This window comes from Apostichopus japonicus, chromosome 17 (genome assembly GCF_037975245.1).
Source record: "Apostichopus japonicus isolate 1M-3 chromosome 17, ASM3797524v1, whole genome shotgun sequence".
Classification (NCBI taxonomy): domain Eukaryota; kingdom Metazoa; phylum Echinodermata; class Holothuroidea; order Aspidochirotida; family Stichopodidae; genus Apostichopus; species Apostichopus japonicus.
Genome location: NC_092577.1, coordinates 21,682,904 through 21,702,363, shown reverse-complemented (window position 1 = coordinate 21,702,363; position 19,460 = coordinate 21,682,904). Strand labels below are relative to the sequence as shown.

At 36.4% G+C, this 19,460-nt stretch overlaps 1 protein-coding gene across 1 annotated transcript; it reads right to left on the bottom strand.

The window, feature by feature from the left end:
- Positions 1–3,666: 3,666 nt before the first annotated feature.
- LOC139954828 (G2/M phase-specific E3 ubiquitin-protein ligase-like) lies at positions 3,667–18,582 on the bottom strand. Its single transcript, XM_071954792.1, has 12 exons — positions 17,732–18,582; positions 15,498–15,785; positions 14,616–14,743; positions 13,383–13,455; positions 12,175–12,239; positions 11,310–11,651; positions 10,436–10,540; positions 9,031–9,347; positions 8,504–8,685; positions 7,914–8,086; positions 6,898–7,112; positions 3,667–5,957 (listed from the first exon to the last, which is right to left on the bottom strand). The coding sequence occupies exons 3-12, from the start codon at positions 14,702–14,704 to the stop codon at positions 5,698–5,700; spliced, it is 1,821 nt and encodes a 606-aa protein (XP_071810893.1). The 5' UTR covers positions 14,705–14,743; positions 15,498–15,785; positions 17,732–18,582; the 3' UTR covers positions 3,667–5,697.
- Positions 18,583–19,460: the final 878 nt, after the last annotated feature.

Genomic DNA, 19,460 nt, shown 5'->3' with positions numbered 1-19,460 from the left:
CCCTACCGGAGGCTAATAAGTCATCACGAGAACTTATTCGTTGTGGCTGCACAAAAGGATGCAGAGGACGTTGCAACTGCAGAAAAGCAGCTTTAAAGTGTCAGCCATGCGGTGGACAACTGTGTGAAGTATGAAGCGAGGTTGAGCAGGAATACCAAAGAACAGACTGAACAGACAGACAGAACAGACATATATATATATTAAAATATATATACTGTATAGACTTGACTATGTGATTTCCCAGGAGTAGTTTCCACAAAATATATTCTGATTGCAGTACACTTTAAAGTTTCATTACTCAAACTTGGCGGCCATCTTTAAAAATGGCAGCCACATAAGGACATGTACCCATCTTTTTCAAATGCTTTTATTCCATATATATTATTATCACATGCAAAGTGATTTTCAGGTATATCAATACCTGTAATTATCTAGTAAAATCAGTGCATCCCAATGATTTTGCACTGCAAATGTGGAGTTTGGCGGCGATTTTCGAAAATGGCCGCCATTACTGATGTAGGCTCTTTTCGCAATGGCTCCACTTGCAGAAATGTTGCTTAGTATGTCCTCTACATGTGTGCCAAACCTTATGCTTGTATGACAAAATGCCATATTGTTACCGGTATCTGCTGGACTAAAAAACTTGTTTTCAATGGAAAGAGTACTCTGAATATAGACTTGTCAAGTCATTTAATGGACCTGACAGAGAATACCCAAATCTGAGGACACTGATTGGTCACTTTTGGTGTGCCACAGTGTTGAGGCACAAAAACTATGCCTTATGTGTGCTAGTTTATATAGTTCTTTTTTTCATTTTAATGGCTTTTAGGTTCTCCCTAATAATGAAAAAAACAATTGATTGTCTCTCAAATATATCAGGGATTCCATGAAGGAATTCTCTATGTATCTATCCTCTGCTTGTTTTGTTTTTTAGGAAAAGAGATGCATACTATAACATATAAGAATAGCAATTCTTTATTCAACTCATATCCACAGGTAATTGATATTGGCAACATTAAGATATGAGAAGAACTAAAGGTTTGTCATATCAGTGCTGAAAAAAATATGGGACAAAATCATGGAAAAATTGCTGTAAATGTAACATCATCTTTCATAGTGTGACCCATATGTTCTACTGTGGTAAAATCATGCTACAATTATGGTCAATTTACCATAGTATAATTGCACCATAGAGTTTTACACTATTTTTACTGTGGTTAATCATGTACCATATAAACTTACCCTACTTTTACTACAGTAATATCATGGTAAATTTACCGTAGTAAATGTACCACACTTTTACCCTACTTATACCGCGGTAATAATATGGTAAAACTGTGGTAAATTTACCGTAGTAAATGTACCACTTTTACCGCAGTATTGCCATGGTAAAACTGCGGTAAATTTACTGCAGTAAATGTACCGCACTTTTATCCTACTCATACCGCGGTAATATCATGGTAAAACTGCGGTAAATTTTACCCTACTTATACCGAAGTAATATCATGGTAAAACTGCGGTAAATTTTACCCTACTTATACCGCGGTAATATCATGGTAAAAATGCGGTAAATTTTACCCTACTTATACCGAAGTAATATCATGGTAAAACTGCGGTAAACGTACCGCGGTTAATTTTACCACAATTTTACCACACATTGACCCTATTTACCATACATTTACCATAGTTTACCGCAGTAAAATACGGTAACATTTTTGGCTGGGTACTCATACTGTTGAAAAAAACATCGCCTTTCTGACCCGGAATTGGGTGCATAAATGTTACAGATACGTACTGAAAAACTGGAGAAAGTACACAGAACAGAAATACAACGCCCGATATCGTCATGACGGATCTGAGAATAACTACATTTCAATTAATCGGAAAAGGCGATCAGAACCCCACACGAATGTACCGAATAAGAAGGAAAAAAGAAAATCTCCTTGCAGCTATTTTTTAAAACCATCAAGATCTTTTTCTGTGAGATAAGTTTCTTGCATTAATACAATATCTACACTCAAAAGTTTTACCCACTCTGTTATACGAGCTCGTTTTACCGAATCTCGCAAGCCTTACTCAGTATAGATACGTTATAATTACAAGTACGAGTCATATCTATTTATAACAAATATTTGTCGAAAAACGCTGTACCATGCTGAAGTACATAACTTGGACGTTCGTTAGCCAAATGGATTATCCAATCTTTTGGATCACTCATGACCCCTTACACCTTTTCACTGGGCATGTAAATTTACCCGGTTTTGCACCTGCGTGCTGTTCCTCTAAGTGAAGCACAATATCCTCAAATGAATGAAAGGCCTCTTGACAACGTGGCTGAACACATATCCAATTTGCTTTCCCTGACCAAATATTGCACTGTTCTTTTCAATCTTTAGCCCTCTGTAGGGCACTGCTTCCATCCCGACTCTGGGACCGCTGACCACGTCCGATAGGAGATTCTCTCCTACTTCGCGCAGAACGTTTTGGTGTAATCCAGGCGTCACCCTTGTCATCCGTCTGGTCCGCCTTACGCTTTCATTCCTTGGAATTTGGCACAGGTACTTCCATTGCCTCCACCTCTGTAACGGGGGTTTCCACCGAACACTCCGCGGTAGTTGTGGCCGGGGTATCGTGTTCACCGACCACATCTTCCGTCTCACTCTCCACCTGCGCATCCTCCATTATTTCTGTCCTTACCGCGTAGGTAACCGGCTGACATTGATCTTGTACGGGCATAGGCCCCCCAACTCTTTTGTAACATGATTATGGAACAAGGACGGCTGGATTGTGGATGTGATATTGACTTGTTCGCACTTCATTTCGTCTTCCAGCACGTCATAAACAATTAACTTAAGTCGTTTCAAGACACTTTCATCCACCATAAAATACGAACTGCCGGAAATCAAACTCCAATGCAAATGTAGGTTCAGGGTGCACACAATGGATATCAGATTGATTTTCTTTTCGAGGTGAGAACGGCCTGATGTTTCACGTACGGAATGGTAACAAATGGTGCAAATTGTATTTTAAAATCAACCGGCGTAAATATACCAGACTCGCTTCCAAATGTACCATTTGATGATAAATGATTAAAGCCAGGCGTTGTCCCTCATATCTTCTGGGTTATTACATGATAACTAGAATATCTTCTGTCCCAAACATTCACAGATTGTATGCATTACATTGCTGTGCTTCATATCTTGCCAGACACGGACAGGCTATAGAGAGCTATAGGTATACAGACAGACAGCAGAGACGTATCCATTTTTTTGGTTTCTGTAGGGAGGGGTGGGGGGCGGCGGCAGGGATAAATTTCTGTACCAAAATTCAGGCACATAGCAGTGTATCGTAGCCTTGAGAGATGGGTGTAAGGTATCCCCCTCCCCTTTCGAATAATCATTGACAATCCATATTAGGACATATGGGTAAGTATGTACACAGTAACTTTTATCTTTGTCCATTACTTTGACCCGAATGGAGAAGTGTTTTATTCAATTAAGGACAATACAGTCCCACACAATGACACTTTGACTAAATGTATCAAGTAATGAACCATCTTGAGCTTAACTTGTTCAGTGAAATCTTGAACTAATTGCTTTTCATGGCTAATGAACCTTCTGTAAAGCAGCTCACACCATGCAATACAAAAAAGGAGAAAAAACAGTATTATAAGTTTTGTTTTTTATTTTGGTATCCTGAGAATTGACAGGTGAGTGGTTGGCCTACTTAACTCCCTCATCTGTATACTACCCTCACTAATCCGAACAATATGAAACATAGTGCTAATGACAAATTTTCAGTTTAACGAGGCTATAATAAGACTTAACTTTCCAAACATGCTGTTGTAATGCAAACAATTGTAAAAGAAATTTGTTTTACACACATAAAAAATATAGTTTCAAGCAGAACTCTGATACCCCCACCCCTACCAACAGCAAGGTATTTGGGCCACTAAAAGAGATGTCTAACTGAGCCTCTTGTCTGCCATGAGCCTTGCTGAAGTCAGAAGGCACCATATCCCCTCCCCATCTGTCCATTACATAAGCCAGCACTATGGATACAGTATAATGTATGGCACATTAAAACTGGTCGACAATGAGCCAACTTAGTTATTTGTCATTCAGGCCCACGTACTCATTCATATGCATCACGTAATATCTCCCCCCCCCCCTTGCACCTTAAAAAGTCAAACATATGTACAGCAAACAACCTATCAGTTGACACATGTCATTTATATTAGATATTCTAATCCAAGTTTTATGCAAAAAATACAGTATTTAAGTCAATGAACACTAACACACTTGCAAACATTAAAGTGTGCCAAATATTTTCCCCCTCCCCCTGGTGCACATAAATGAAATTTGTCATGTCCAAACAAAAAACAATGCAAAAAGGCATTGTGGTTACAATGATGTAACATAAGCAGTGTTCTTTATGAACCTGACATAATATACAGTGAGAGTGTACAACATACTCGATCTTAGTAAAGCTGTGTCATGTGACAAACAATCAATTCAAATTCACAATGACGGAGGCTGTTCCGAAATGATTTTTGACCTCTACAACATTACTAACTGTGATACATCAACATACTAAACATGACATCTGTCCTTGTTCAAATATTGTGTAAAACATGGTTTTCACAATTTGACCACTGGTGAACTCAAACGACCATTGACCTCGGCCCACAACATTAGGGTTCTTGTACTCAATGTGGTACAATTACATACCAATATACCCATATTATGTTAGGATGGTGTAGTGTAGAGGGACAGGTAAGAGGGGAGTGAATTAGTAACAGTTTGGCATTTGTTGACTTCAAATGACCTATTTGACCACACCAAACACAATAGATTTCTTTGACTCAAATGATATTCACCTTCTTACCTAGTATGAGATCTGCCCAAGCTCCAATAATGAGGTATCGTGTTTACAGGGTTCTCACAATTTGACAATTAACAATTCATAATCATGGACGTTAAATATGAATGTGAGAGACTGACTTCGGTCAGCTTGCGGCTTTGATAAGCCAATTAGGCTTCTTCGCGAGTTCCTGCTTGCAGGAGGATCTAATATACATACATATACATACATACATCCGATAAAACCAAATGACATTTGACCTCCACCAAAAACTACAGGCTTCTTGTACTCAATGTGGTTCATATATATATTGAATATGAGATATTCCCAATCTTACCTAATTGAGATACCGTGTTTCGAAGGTTTTCAGAATTTGACTGATTGTGACCCAAAATGACCTCTAACCTGTAACAAAACAATAGGCTTCTTGTACTCCTACACACAAAATATGAGATCTGTCTAAGCTTCTCTCATCATGTTAACTAGCTAGACATCACAGACACATACATACACACCAGCATGAATGCATAGATTATCATCAAAAGTCAAAAAATCATTTTGACTTCTTACTATAATTGATTTATTTTTACCCCCAAAATTCTGCTGATATAACTTTTGGGAACGATGAAAACCTCAGAGCTTCACTTTGCATTTCTGCAATTTGCATTCTGTGCCCCCCACGCAAACCATTTGTCCCATTTTGCTACACCCTAGCCCAAACCAACCCCCCCAATCAAACACCCATATACATGCAAATGTGAAAGCAACTGAATACGTAGGTTCCTCATATGCATAGGGACAGAAACAAAAAGATGAACAAACATTTATGTCATGCTAAGGTTCACCGAATCCAGCAGCAGATGAAATTCCGAACTCCATCTTTTCTTTAAATAATTCATAGGAATTATGGATCGGGAGTTTTAAAATGCAGGCGCAGGTGTGGGCTTTTGGAAACTGGGATATCTGGCCTTCATTGATTTCTGCATCGTGAAGAAACTGCAGCTGAGGACTTGACTGAAATCCTATCGCTGGAACTGTGTCCAACCCAGTGGCGAAAATTAGGATGTCCCTATGAGATATCGTTGACTGTTTGTCTATTTAAGTAGAACGTAAAATGAAAAAAACAATGTTTAATGTTTAATGTTTCTTGGAGTACAGTCAGAATAGTTTAAGGATTATTGTTACTATGGAAAGCTTAAGTTGGTGATTAGTGCAAAAAGCTGACATGAGCCCATTCAGTTTCATAGAGATTGTCAATGTGAATGTATGTTATCTACTGTCGCTCTTTACAGTGTTCTTAGTTAGGAAAGGGTACCAGTTATGAGAACATTTTGGTAAATAGTGTGCACGGTGACAATGTATTAATTTGATGCATCCAAATTTTAAGTAAGGGTTTACATCAGCTTTATCTGAATAATCATCATTGACTCTTTTTGCCTTTGGCAAGGAATCACAATTTTAAAGCAGATTGTTAAAGTAACCTGGCGGAATAGTAGTGGTTTTGGATGGTTTACTGACAGCAATGATTTATTTAAACATACTTTAAGTGTTTTGCATTCTTTAATGGTAGAAACATAGTTTTTAGGTTGCTATGTGTGTTTAATTAGCAAACATGTTTGACAGGGAGATTAAGGTAGAATTTAATTTGTAATCCTTTAGAGTACACTTGGATGTTTAATTGCTTTTTCCAGCAAATTTTTGATGAGTGCCATAGTAGCCTATGTATAGTTTTGTGAGCACTTTTGCAGAACCACTTGACGTAAGAAATAAATGGCCAACTCAATTGCTATGTATTTTGATTCATGAATGACATTGATTTAGTATGGATAATTTAGCACATGTATCAAAGAAACAATGTTACTATGTTCTCCTTTACTAACAATTGTTCAGCTTATTTATATGGTAGATATTTAAATGAAGGACTTAGATTGTTTTCTGTTAAATTTAAATGATGAAACACTGCCTGGAAAATATAAGTAATATATGTCATTCATTACGTTGCATAGTATCAACATAAAATTTAGTTTACTTTACCATCAATATCAATGAGCATGTCAAGCCAGTACGTCAACGTTCTGGCTTCTGCCATTCTTCTATTGCTGCCCTCTGGAGAGAGATCGTGACTAAAGAGTCTCTCCATTCTTGAGGCTGTTAGGATATCCTCCCTCTGCATGAAGCACTCTTCCATAACAAGTGGATGAGACCTAATAAGGTCCAGTAGTCCCATCGTAGATAACCCTTCAAGGAAGCTGCAGAGTGAGTGAAACAGAAAGCCCAATTAATCATTCCTTGCCAGATTTGATTTAAGTCAATAGCAACACTGTACTCCAAATTTAAAGTGCTGACAATTATTGTCAGCTGATGGATGGTTCCCCAACTGTCAATTAGTCCGCTAATGATTTCTGATAGAAATTTGTATGTTTACAATTTTTCAGAGATTAATGTTGACCTGAAATGACCTTTAAAACAATAGGATTATTGTACTCACTAAGGTGCTATAAACACCATGTATGAAGTTCTTCCAAGTTGGCAAATGCAGTCATCAATGTTTCGCACTGTACTGTGTAGCCTCAAATGACATATTCAGCCACCAGCAATTTCAATATGAATCTTGTGCATATCATTGGCTGTATTTTGCGAGCAAGTGGGTCTACATTTTCCTATATTGACTTCTACTTTGGGTAATATGATGTTACCAAGCTGTTATCAGCTTGCCACCCATGGTGACCACAAATCTCTATTATGTTAGACCCACAAAGATGAACCCACTAGCCAAGTTTTAAATCCATCATGCACTGTTCTCCTAGTTCTATTGCATCACATACACAAACTCTACCATAATCACCAAAACCCTCTTAATCAGTATTAAATGCAGCTAATATGTACTTCAGAATTGGTAGGGGCAGAATGTTCATCTGCGGACGATGACTTCTTATACCAACCTTTTGGATGAGACCAAAACTCTATAGTGTATAATTTTTAATTGTCATATTTTAGAGTTTTGGACTAGATAATGGTTGAGTACTGAGAAATAAAGGGAGATTAAATACCTTTCATAAGCAGACCTGGCTCTGTCAATTACAAGAAATTGTATTAGTTCCTTAGCAATTGATTCTTTGTCAGGGAGTGATGGGTTGACTCGAATGTTCCCTGCCAATCCCATCAGAAATGAGGCAGATTCAATTGCGTCATTTAACTCTTCTGTAGAAGTCGCATTCACGATCTGTCAAAAAGAATATGAATATAAAACCTATATATATATTTCTCATTTAATGTTTAATTTGTTTTGTAAACTTCACTTTCCCTTCTCTTACGTTTTGGCTGTTTTTTGAAGTCTAGCTGTAAATCATCTCTGGATTCTATAAACTACACATAAATTTATAGATACTGTATGTATATAATAACATTGATACTTTGAGATTCTTGAGAATACTTTTCATATATTCCAAATAACAAATTTCCCCTCCTGAAAACACCTCTTTCCCACAGCCTATCACAACTCTTTTGGTTTCTTGCACCCCCCTCCCCACAATTTTACCCCTTCCTCATTTTCCTCTTTCTGTTTCATTACTTCATCAATTTGTTTATGAAGCAACAATCTGTGCCATAAACTGTAACACTGTCATCCTTAATCACTTACAGCTTCAATAAGCAACTTGGTTTCTGGATCACGAACTTCTTCAACAAGTGGAGCTGCTGCTTCAAATCCATATGACACGATGTTGAATAAACTCCTCCAAAAGAAGTGTGGTGCTAGCCCTCCATGTATTAGTGACACAGCCACCATGGTACCAGCAACTTTGAATAATCCACCATTTAATGCTGGGTGAATAAAAGGAATATAAAATTTTATAAAATGCTGTTTTGAATAACCATCATGCAATTATTACTATAGACGTGATATTTGACTGACTCAAGCTAGAGTTGGTTTGTAACAACACAGCTTTCTACAAATTCAATTACATGTGAAGGCCAGACTAAGAGAAGCTTGTTGCTTGCATCTGTAAGAAAAGACAAAACAACAAATAAATGTGATCCAGCCAAAAAGTCACAAGGTTAGAAATTAAATGTTAATATTAACTGGATAAATTGAGACTGCACCTGAAAATTTATCTCAACTTACTTGCAATATTGCTAATGCACTATATTTTAATAACAACATCCTACCATTTGTGTTCATCCTGAGAAATCTTCTGTCCAAAGGGCCATCAAACACGCTATTGTTTTTTTGTAAATTCTTCATCATAAGACGAATAAATTCTCGCAAAGGCCCACCTTGGTCAACAGCTCCCTCTATGTTGCCAATGCTGTCAGTAAAATGGACCACGATGCGTTTGTCCCCAGCAAAGGATAGGCGTTTGAACCCTCGAACAGCGCACTCCCACAGATGCAACCTGTTAACATTGAATCTGAAGACACTGTTGTTGTGTATCTTCTGGTTCAGTGTCAACAGTAGGGATGCAGAAGTTACATCGTCTCTTTTGCTGTTTTGGTAAGAGAAATAGAAATGTGACTTTTGTTGGCAGGTTTTCATAATTGTCGAAACCTATTGAGTTACATTAGTTCATATAGAATTGGTATTGATCCACGCCAGAAATCATAAAATACATTTCTCACCATGTTGATGCTGCAGTGAGTTGTTGATTTATTTCTGAATAGTTTGAAATTTTTATATGATTCATTTTCGAATTTTATTACAATCATTTCAGCATTGCATATGGACAACATTATCAATGCAGTGTCTATCAACAACAGAACAGAGTTTTATACATAGAATATTTAGTAGCAGAGATCAGGACAAAGGAAAGGTATTATAATCACAATGATACAACAATAATAACAGAAACTGACATAGCCCATTATAGATGCAAGCTATTAAAATTCAATGTGAGGCATGGGCGGCAATCATGGGGGGTGGAGGAGGGGGACATGTCCCCCAAATATTTTTGGTGGGGGATCGATAGTTTTTTATTTAAGTATATATATATATATATATATAAATATATATATAAATATACAAAATATCATGAATCGCGAACAATTTTTGGAATGTAAGTTACTACGCGCCTGCACCCAAGTAAATGTTCCCCCCAATATTTGAAACAAATCGCCGCCCCTGATGTGAGGGTATCAATAAAACTATTACCTCGATCAGTGAAGCAAACTTTGTTTGAGATCACTACCAAGCATGTTTCCACACGATCATATCAAAATTTTCTTCAATGCTCTCAACATCGCTTTCTCCTTTATAATTAAGTCTCCCTCACCCACTCAGTTTTCAGCACATTAGAAGTAGAATCACATGTATAAAATTGCCATTCAATGTTACAAACCTGAGTTAAATTTGCCAGAATCATGAAAGTCACCTTCATGTCGTACTCTGCCCTGTGTACTTCGCGCGCTGCTGTAGTCTAGGTTGAAGCGTACATACAATACATACCACTGGATGCTTCAGATTTTCAGTGAGCAGGACACAATAATACACAACTATATGACTTTCAAGAACAAATCCAGATTTTGAATAACTTTATATATTGTAAGTCTTGAGCAGTGAATTGTAATAATGTGGTACCTGTAAGTTTCAAGGCTTTCGGCAATTGCACGATTGAGTTGTGCATCTTCTTCCATGTCTGCATCTGACATATCGTGCACATCGATGCAATCTTGGAGGTATGACCTTAAAAACATAAATAATGGAGAAGTATGAATTATAAATAGTTGATATCATTACTATGATACAATATTATTAACTATCAATGCACAAACAAAACAAGCACCTTTGTAAAAAATAACCCATCAATGCATATACTGTACCTGTACATGCATGAAGGTTTCGATGATGTAATCAGCTGCATCTTGTAGGAATGTAGTAATAACTGTGGTGTGCCTTCTTATTAAAGATATCATGCGAACACAAAAACCTCTGGAAACAAAAATACTTCAATTTTACATTCTTATATAAGTATACCACATGAACCTAATTTGCAGCTGATCTCAGACAGATTATAATACCTCTTTATATGTAAATGTCGAAAGGTTGAAAATGATCTGCCCACTCAAAATCGTGGCAAGCTAATTGTCCATTTTCCAAAACTGTATGTTAGTAGCTGTTGTAAGGTGATATAAAAGGGCCTCTTAAAGTTGCTCCCAAATATCACATTGGAATATTTACTTGAAGAAAATAACAGGTGTATACATCTTTATGGCAGGAAAAATTAATCTCTTATTTGAAGAAGTATGAAAAGAGCAATGAAAGTTGACTAGGAAATTACCAAGATAAATTGAACATAGCATGTTACACTGAGTTGACAAGGGGGAATCCCAATCCAGCAGAAAATTCCTTGCTCATTCATGTTTTATTGGTTTGCATTATTCATAACAGTCAGGATTTAGTTCATCATTCATCAATTAAACAGTATGCATATGTATGTGCTGTTGCTTAGTACCTGTATGAGACATTCTCGTCATCTTCATAATGTGTAGTGCCTGATGCAGAGGTGGATGGCAAGGATCTCATGTAGTTAGTATTCTGTTCACCAGATGTAGAAGCCATGCTATGTGTCGATGATGTAGTTGTGGATAAAGTAGGGTTAGGTGAAAGAGCTGTGGGACTGGGTCTACTGTTTATGATTTGAGCTTCAGTTCTTGGCGTGTTTGATGACAAACTGTATGGGTGGTCTACTGAAGTCATGGTTTTCACCATGCCCACAACTGTTGTCGTAGTTGGTGTGGTGCCAGCTTGAGGATGAGTTGTGCCTAGTGTGGACTGATTATCCGTGGTCTGGGAACTAGGGGTAAAATGAATACCAAATAAAGGATGCATCTCATTGAAAAACAGATAATGGAGATGAAATTTGACATTCAATATATAAGCAAATTTATTTGCATCACCGTGTGTGTGCAATGTATAAAATATGTTACAATTAAAGTAACTCATTCACAAAGATAAAGTTAAATAATAAATTCAAATTGAAATATCTCAAGTGGTTAATTGCTGTGCAACTTGGATAAGAAAAATAGACTTGAAGTAGATTTATGGATATTGACTCAATTTCGCCAACCTTTTGGCAATGCAATCTTACAAAGGACCTCCAGTGCATACTGTACCATATTGAACATGTAAAAGCAGGTTACAAAGTAGGCATATATACTATACAGAACAACAGTCCAACAGGCACTATGGTTCCTGCTTAGTGGAATATTAAAATGTTTTATTCTAATCACACAATATCCATTGCACTTATTGTATACGTAAATTGTAGCAAGTTGGAGGATATACTTTTCCTTTAATTTCTTATGTGTGCAATTTACCTCTGCAAGCATGATGGGTGTAATCCAACAGCAGGTGTAGCAGTCCCTTCATCACTACTCAGAATCTAAAGGTCAGAAGTTTATGATAGTTTCAGTGTAGGACATAGCAAACTGAAAGGTTTAGTTTGTTGTTTTGTTGAAAAGAAAAGTATTTGCTGGAAATTATTAAACAAACAACTGAAAACAATGGGGGGAAAAGGTGGTGGGAGAAGTGGATGATCAGGCAATATTAGCAGGTACGTACAGAGCTGTGCTTTCTAATCTTTTCCTTTTGTGACAATATGTTTTGTTCATTGACCAAACAATTTCTAATGGAGAGACTCAGCCAGTGTAAACTACAGCTGGTGATTGCACATTGCAAGCTTAGCTATCAAGCAACAGCATTCTCATATTTATCACCCAGAATGCAAAAGAAAATAAGGATACCTTGTCACTACTTATATGGTAACATTAAATGTTAAACATAGATTCACAAAAATTTTCAATTTGGACTGCAAACGTTCGTTGACATGCATCAATCCATAGAAATTAATACAGTTCTGGTATTATCTATTGTGATTGAACAAAAAATATGAGATTCAGCAATATTTCATTGATGAAATGGTGTTCACATGAGACTTCTTTCTAATGTAGCTAGGTTAACATATCACACATGAGGTTCACCCAAGCTGTACTTTGTAGCCATCAAGTTCAGACTTGAGCTATGGTGACCACAAATACTCTTTGGCATCTACAAATAACTATATAGGGTTGTCTTACCAATCCAGGTGGCTACACACATGCCACAATGGCACACAAGCTTTATTTAGCAGTTAACAGGTTTTCAAGGTTTTTTAGACTCCTAAATGCAGGCCCATAGCCAGAGTAACTGGTTTGTGGGGCATATAAATGCAGGAGGATATTTCCCTAGGGGAGGGGTCTAATAGGAGGGAGAATCACAGCCCTCTCCTTTCACAAATTTTTGCTAATCTAAGGGTGCATAGATGCCAAAGTATGCAATCTCTTCCACGTGTTTTCTCTACATTTGTATTCTATTTTTCTGTTTGTATGCAACCAATACCTTTTTTTCTTCCTTGAGCTGTAAATAAAAGTATGAAAATTAAGGGTTTTTTTTGGGGGGGGGGGGGGGGAGCTGTACTAAAAATTACAACATAAATCTGCAATTGCTGCTAAACTAAATGCCAATTGTAAATAATACTAAAATGTACCTCAGGAAAGTCACTGTCAGAGTCATCTGAAGTAACAGGGATGGTGCTGGTTGTATCTGTAATGTCCTGCATCCTAGTGGTGGAATATGGAAACATCCGTTCAGTTTCATGTAAATATTCTGAATGCAGACAAGTAATAGTGCAATTTGGTGCACAAGGATATAGTTTGGAGTATGTGTTTGTAATCGATAAACATTAACTATTTCACTATCACTGAATAAGCAAGTAACCTTTTCTTATCAATTGTTGATTTATTTCTTTATTATACACTTACGGCAAGGTTCCAATCACAAAATTTTGTTTTGTAAACATGTTGGTCCGTTATGCCACATGCACTCAATGTTCACTGGATATAAACATAAAAGCTTGTTACAAATTTTGAAATGTGCTAACACAGCAATATCAAAATTTACCTTATTTTTCATGTGAGTAATACTGTAGTGTGTCAAAAGGAAAACAACAACTGAAAACTGCATTGTGGTTTCAAATGAGCAGTTTTCTTTATGAATCTCACATATGTATAGTCAGGGTGTACACCATACTTTTGAAAAGCAGTGTGATGTGATAAACAATAAATTCAATATGACATAGACCGTGCTGAAATGACCATTGACCTCTGCCCACAAGTTAGGGTTCTTGTATTCAATGTGGTACAATTACAAACCAAATGTGCGATCTGTCTAAGCTCCCATTGCGAAATTATGTTGAGGAAGGGGTGCTAGTGTAGAGAGACGTATAAGAGGGGAGCATATAAATGTATGGCATAAGTTGACTTCAAATGACCTCCACCAAAAGCAATAATAGGCTCCTTAAATTTGACATGGTACATCTACAAACCAAATATGAGATATGTCCAAGGTTCCCTTCTTGCAATATCATGTTTACAAGGCTTTCATGATTTGACCTGTTGTCCCCATATCACCTTTGACCTCAACCAAGCAGTATTCGCTTTTTGTACTCAATGTGATACTTCTATACACACTAAATATAAGGTATGCACAAGCTTCCCTTCTTGATTACAATGGTTTTACAATGTTACTCCTGGTGACCCCAAAAGATGTCTTCTTAATTGTACTCATTGTGCTTCTTCTACACAACAAATATGAAATTAGTCCCACCTTCCCTACTTGAGATATCGTGTTCACAAGCTGGACGTCACAAACCAATCCACACACGCAAATATACGCCATCCTGAATGCAATGGTTACGATTGTTATTGAAACCAAAAATTACCTCAGTTGTCGTCTACTCACACATGTCTTAACATGTTGTCGAAGCAAAGTTTGTGGCACGTCTGAATTGCAACTTTGACATTTTTCCATCAAGTCCACCAGTGGGTTAGAAGATGAAGATCCTGCAGCCTATAATAAAGTAAAAAAAATGAAAGTGAATTACATAAAGAGCTTGCTTTTCGGAAGCACTCCTCCGATGACACGGGATATCAATACACGTGACTTACAGTGTAGATCACTAGGGTGCATGAACCAACAGGGTTTGTGTGGGTCCATCTCAGAGGGTTCGTGAGACGTTTCTGAAAGTCAAAACTAGAGTTACTCACATTCTGTTTTGGTCGTACTGTAGACCTTAACATGACCATCTGACATTCGGTTTGATACACAAGTTGACCAAACATATCAAGCATACTTCATGTAAGATTGCAATCGTCAGAAAACATTTTGGTTTCTCCCAAAGTAGTTAATGGGCGAGTAACTAAAGTTGATTTATTCTACAATTTTCACGTTTTAATAATAATGATAGCCCTGCAACAAGTGATTGTCACAATCATTTTGCATTCAGTTCACAATTTGAATTGCCAACTTGACTAATCCTAAGGGGTTCATTAATTGTTATGGCTCTAAACTATCCAATAGCATAAATAATTAATATGAAGCAATTCACACAGGTACTGCTTCCAGCGGGTATTATGCACATATGCAAGGATATTTTAAAAACCCAAATTATAGCTTCAAATTTTATTACACAACACAAGTGAGGAAGAATATCTGGTATTCTTTCAAATGGAACAAGTTGTGAGGTACACATTCAATGATTGCTGCATCATGGTATGAGCATTTTATTAACATGAACATTGAAAATTGTATGGTTTATGCTTACATGTGGAACATCCAAGTTAATATTGTTTTGGATAGGCCTTAGGTAAACTCTAGCTTTCTTGGCTGCTGCATGTAAACTGGTAGCACTGTACCCATCTCTCGGCAATGGTATTGGTACCAGGCATTTTGTGGTGCCATTGCCTTTCAGGTATTCAAATCCTCCTGCTCTTTCCAGTTTTGGAAAGGACTCCTATAATGAGGTCCTCACCTCCAGAGGGGTTGCATTTGAGGACAGCAACACCTTTTTATTACCAAGGCCAGCTTGTGTGAAGTTGGGTGGTATCTTCGTCTGCATTAGCAACAAAACAGTTAAATGTTAAACCATTTCCCAATACACACTTACAATACAGCTATATGTTGATAGAACTACAGTATATAAGTTGTCATGTGCACCATTTAAATCACAATTAAAAATATGTTTTTTTAACGTTAAATGTGGTGTAATAAAAACGTTGGCATAACGTTTTTATGGGATATTAATGTTATATTAATGTTTTAACGAAAAAAGGTTTTGAAATAATAGCCTGAAAACGTTTTCGTGACATATTTATTACACCACAAATAACGTTATCAAAGCAAATGACGAAACGTTTTACTGACGTTTTGAAAACATTTGTGTGTAATTATACCTGCTAAATGTTTTGGTGTGGATGATTTCGATTGTCACAAAGATCAATCTTAGAAAATTGGGTATAAGGTTCTGGCTGTAAAAAAATATTTTGAGGCAGATTTTGAACCATAATTTACTTTTAATTGAAGAATTGCTACCCAAAATGAGCTAACAAATGTCAACAATTCTAACAACCATCTCTTTCTCTTTTAGCTGCATGGAAGAGTGAGATGAGCTTTTACGCATCACATTTCTGGTCAATGAGAATCATTAAATTTCTGTAAATTACTGTCTCCTTCAAGTTAACGAGAACCACAGTATTGTTTGTGTATTTAATTACTTTAGTATGAGCCCCCAAAAAAGATAATTTTCTTAGCCTTCAGCTATGCATTTCAAGTTCTCAAACTGTTCTCTCCCATGAGCCCTTGATACTGATGGCAATCTGCAATTCCTTATACCAAGGAAGTCCTCCATGCGTATATCATGGGGGGTCCGCCCGATATTCATAAGGGTCATTGTTCATAAGGTTCGTTATTCATAACGTGCATTATTTCACAAAAAGCTTTGTTATCCATAATCAGAATTTTTTTTTCGTTATTCATAATAAAAAGGGGTCAGTGTCCATAAGGTCCGCAGGGCGGAGCAACCCTCCCCTCCTTCCCCCTTCCCCCAAAAAGGTAATGAAAAAATTCTCCTGTGGGCAAATTATGAAAAACGAACCTTTTTGCCAATTATGAAAAACAAACTTTTTGTTTACATTATGAATAACAAACCTTTTATTCGATTATCAATAACGGACCTTTTTTCTAATTATGAATAACGAACCTTTTTTTCCGATTATTTTCTTCGATTATTAATAACAAACCGTTTTGTCAATTATGTATAGTGAACCTTTTTTCCAATTATGAATAACCAACCTTATGAATAAAGAATCGTGTTTCTAATTATGGATAACAAACCTTATCAACAATGATCATTACGAACAATGAGCATTATGAATAACGGACCCTTATGAATATCGAGCTGCTCCGTATCATGGAAGTAATTATCGAGCAACTCTAGCAAACCAATCATGATGCAGACAGAAGAGTTTATGTGAAGCTGCAAGGACTCTTTGAGTTTGGAGTCTAGGCTGAAAGCTCTGTATAAGGTTATTACTTAAATTTATCTCAATTTGCTTGTTAATTACTGTTTGAGAAAAAGTATGGCATGTGATGTAAAGGAGTATGAAGGAATAATACACCACCAAATTTGAGAAATTCATAGAAAATGTGATGATGTGATTCCGTTTCTAAATGTGGATATTAAGCAATCAATTTCGAGTATGAGAGCCTAAGCATTATTGATACTGAAACTTTCAATTGTCAAAACACCAAAACTACTGAGTAATAAACAATAGAAAATAGTAAAGAAATAATAAGTGACTACAAAAATAAAGATAATGCCTTCCAAAAATTATGAACAGCAAAAATAAATATTGAGAAATAACAGGTAGATCCAAAATTTCAACAAAGATATTAAAAAGCATAAAATAAAAGCTACTGTACTGTTATTAAAGAAATATATAGACACATATATGCAGTTTAGTCTTGTTTGTTTTGCACAAATGTATGTCAACAACATACCTGATGAATCCTTGATAGAGCAAAGAAATTGATAGCAACTTCTTTGGCCTTCCTATTCTTTCTTTTGTCATTGTTGCCACCCCGTACAGGAACACCTCTGAACAGGTTGCGCCTTTCCACAGCTGCAAAAAACAAATTTCAATACACAGTTGTCAAACTGTATACAATATTAAAGTAACATATGTGATACAATATATGTAGTACAGTGATATTCACGTGTTGATTCACCACCATTAGTTTTCTTAATTTACTGATGGCCCCTGATGGCATTTCATATCAATAAACCTGTGTTTCATTGTAAATCATACAGATCCATACTTCCTTTACATCTCAGACACTGCTGTTCACTAATTTACAAATATTAACTGACCAATTTCTTAGCAGATATTCATGGCCTATTTTTACGTTGATCTTGTTCAAAACTGATCCATACATGTGACAATTAACATGTTTGTTTATGGCTCTTAAGAAGCAATTATAAAAAATCCAAAAAAACACAAATCCAAACTGGCTTATAATGATTCCATGCCCGGATTAAAAAGGGAACATTTAATATAAACTATGTGAAAAATGATCCTGCACTTAATAAGCAACAGAGGACCCTTTGGTGACATGTACTATATGTTATTTAACAAACGTTAACTACCTTTTAGACAATTCACATGATGCCATGATTAAAGTACTGTTTTCCCATTTGTTATTCCTTTTTTTCTCATTTGAGGAAGTGACTTAATTAGTATGTATAAATCTAAGTAGTTCTGTTTACTTTATGAACCATTATAACTGTTAGTTGACAAGGGGTCACCTCTAAATAATGTTCTCCAGTAGAAATACAACCTGAAATAAATATGAGTGATTTTACCATTGTACTTGGGTGGCTATTAGGTGAGGAGGCCACCCATCACTTTCAATTAAAAACTTGTAATCTACTTGTACATTATTTTTTAAGTTTTAAGTCATAAATCCATGAAATCTTCTGTCAAAATAATTGAGATGGAACAACGTGGGTTGTTTTGATACTTGGAAGTGTACACAGTTTTTATGGTAGTCACCACTACAGTCTACAGTAACATACAGTAGGTCGATAGGCCTAGCTTTCCCAAGGCGGGCATCAAGAATATGGTCGAGTTGTTCGCCTTTTCTTATTTGACTGTTGTCATTGACGTCAAACTATATAACCAAAAGGACTGACCCAAGATGAAGGATACCACATAAAAAGCGTTCTTAAATTTTCTATGACATTACTAAACCTTGCAACGCCGTTCACTCGACAAACAGGCAATGAGCGCTAAAGGCAACACTCGCAGGATGAAGTGTAACCTGCAGAGACTATTCGTGGCAAAGTAGCGTAAATGCTTGTTTTATATTTGTTGTACCATGATTGATATTGATAATTGTACAGACAGAGCAAAGATATGAAACTAGAAATCGATATTAGAACTTCCAGTATTGAGATACTGCGTCATTGATGCTCTTGTCTACCTATGGTGCTGTAGCTTAATGTGGCATAACCAGAAGAGAGGAAACATTGAAGCAAAACTGTATGCCGTAGAATCACTCTTGGAAAAGTGTTTTCATAATATGACCCACTTTTGGCCAGTATGTCACATTATGTTGTTCTAAATTTGCAGTTCACTGAATAATTATAATATTGTTCACATATAGAAAATAATTACATGTGTAATTCATCCATATATTGTGTAAATGTTTTAGTTCACCCTGTTTTTTT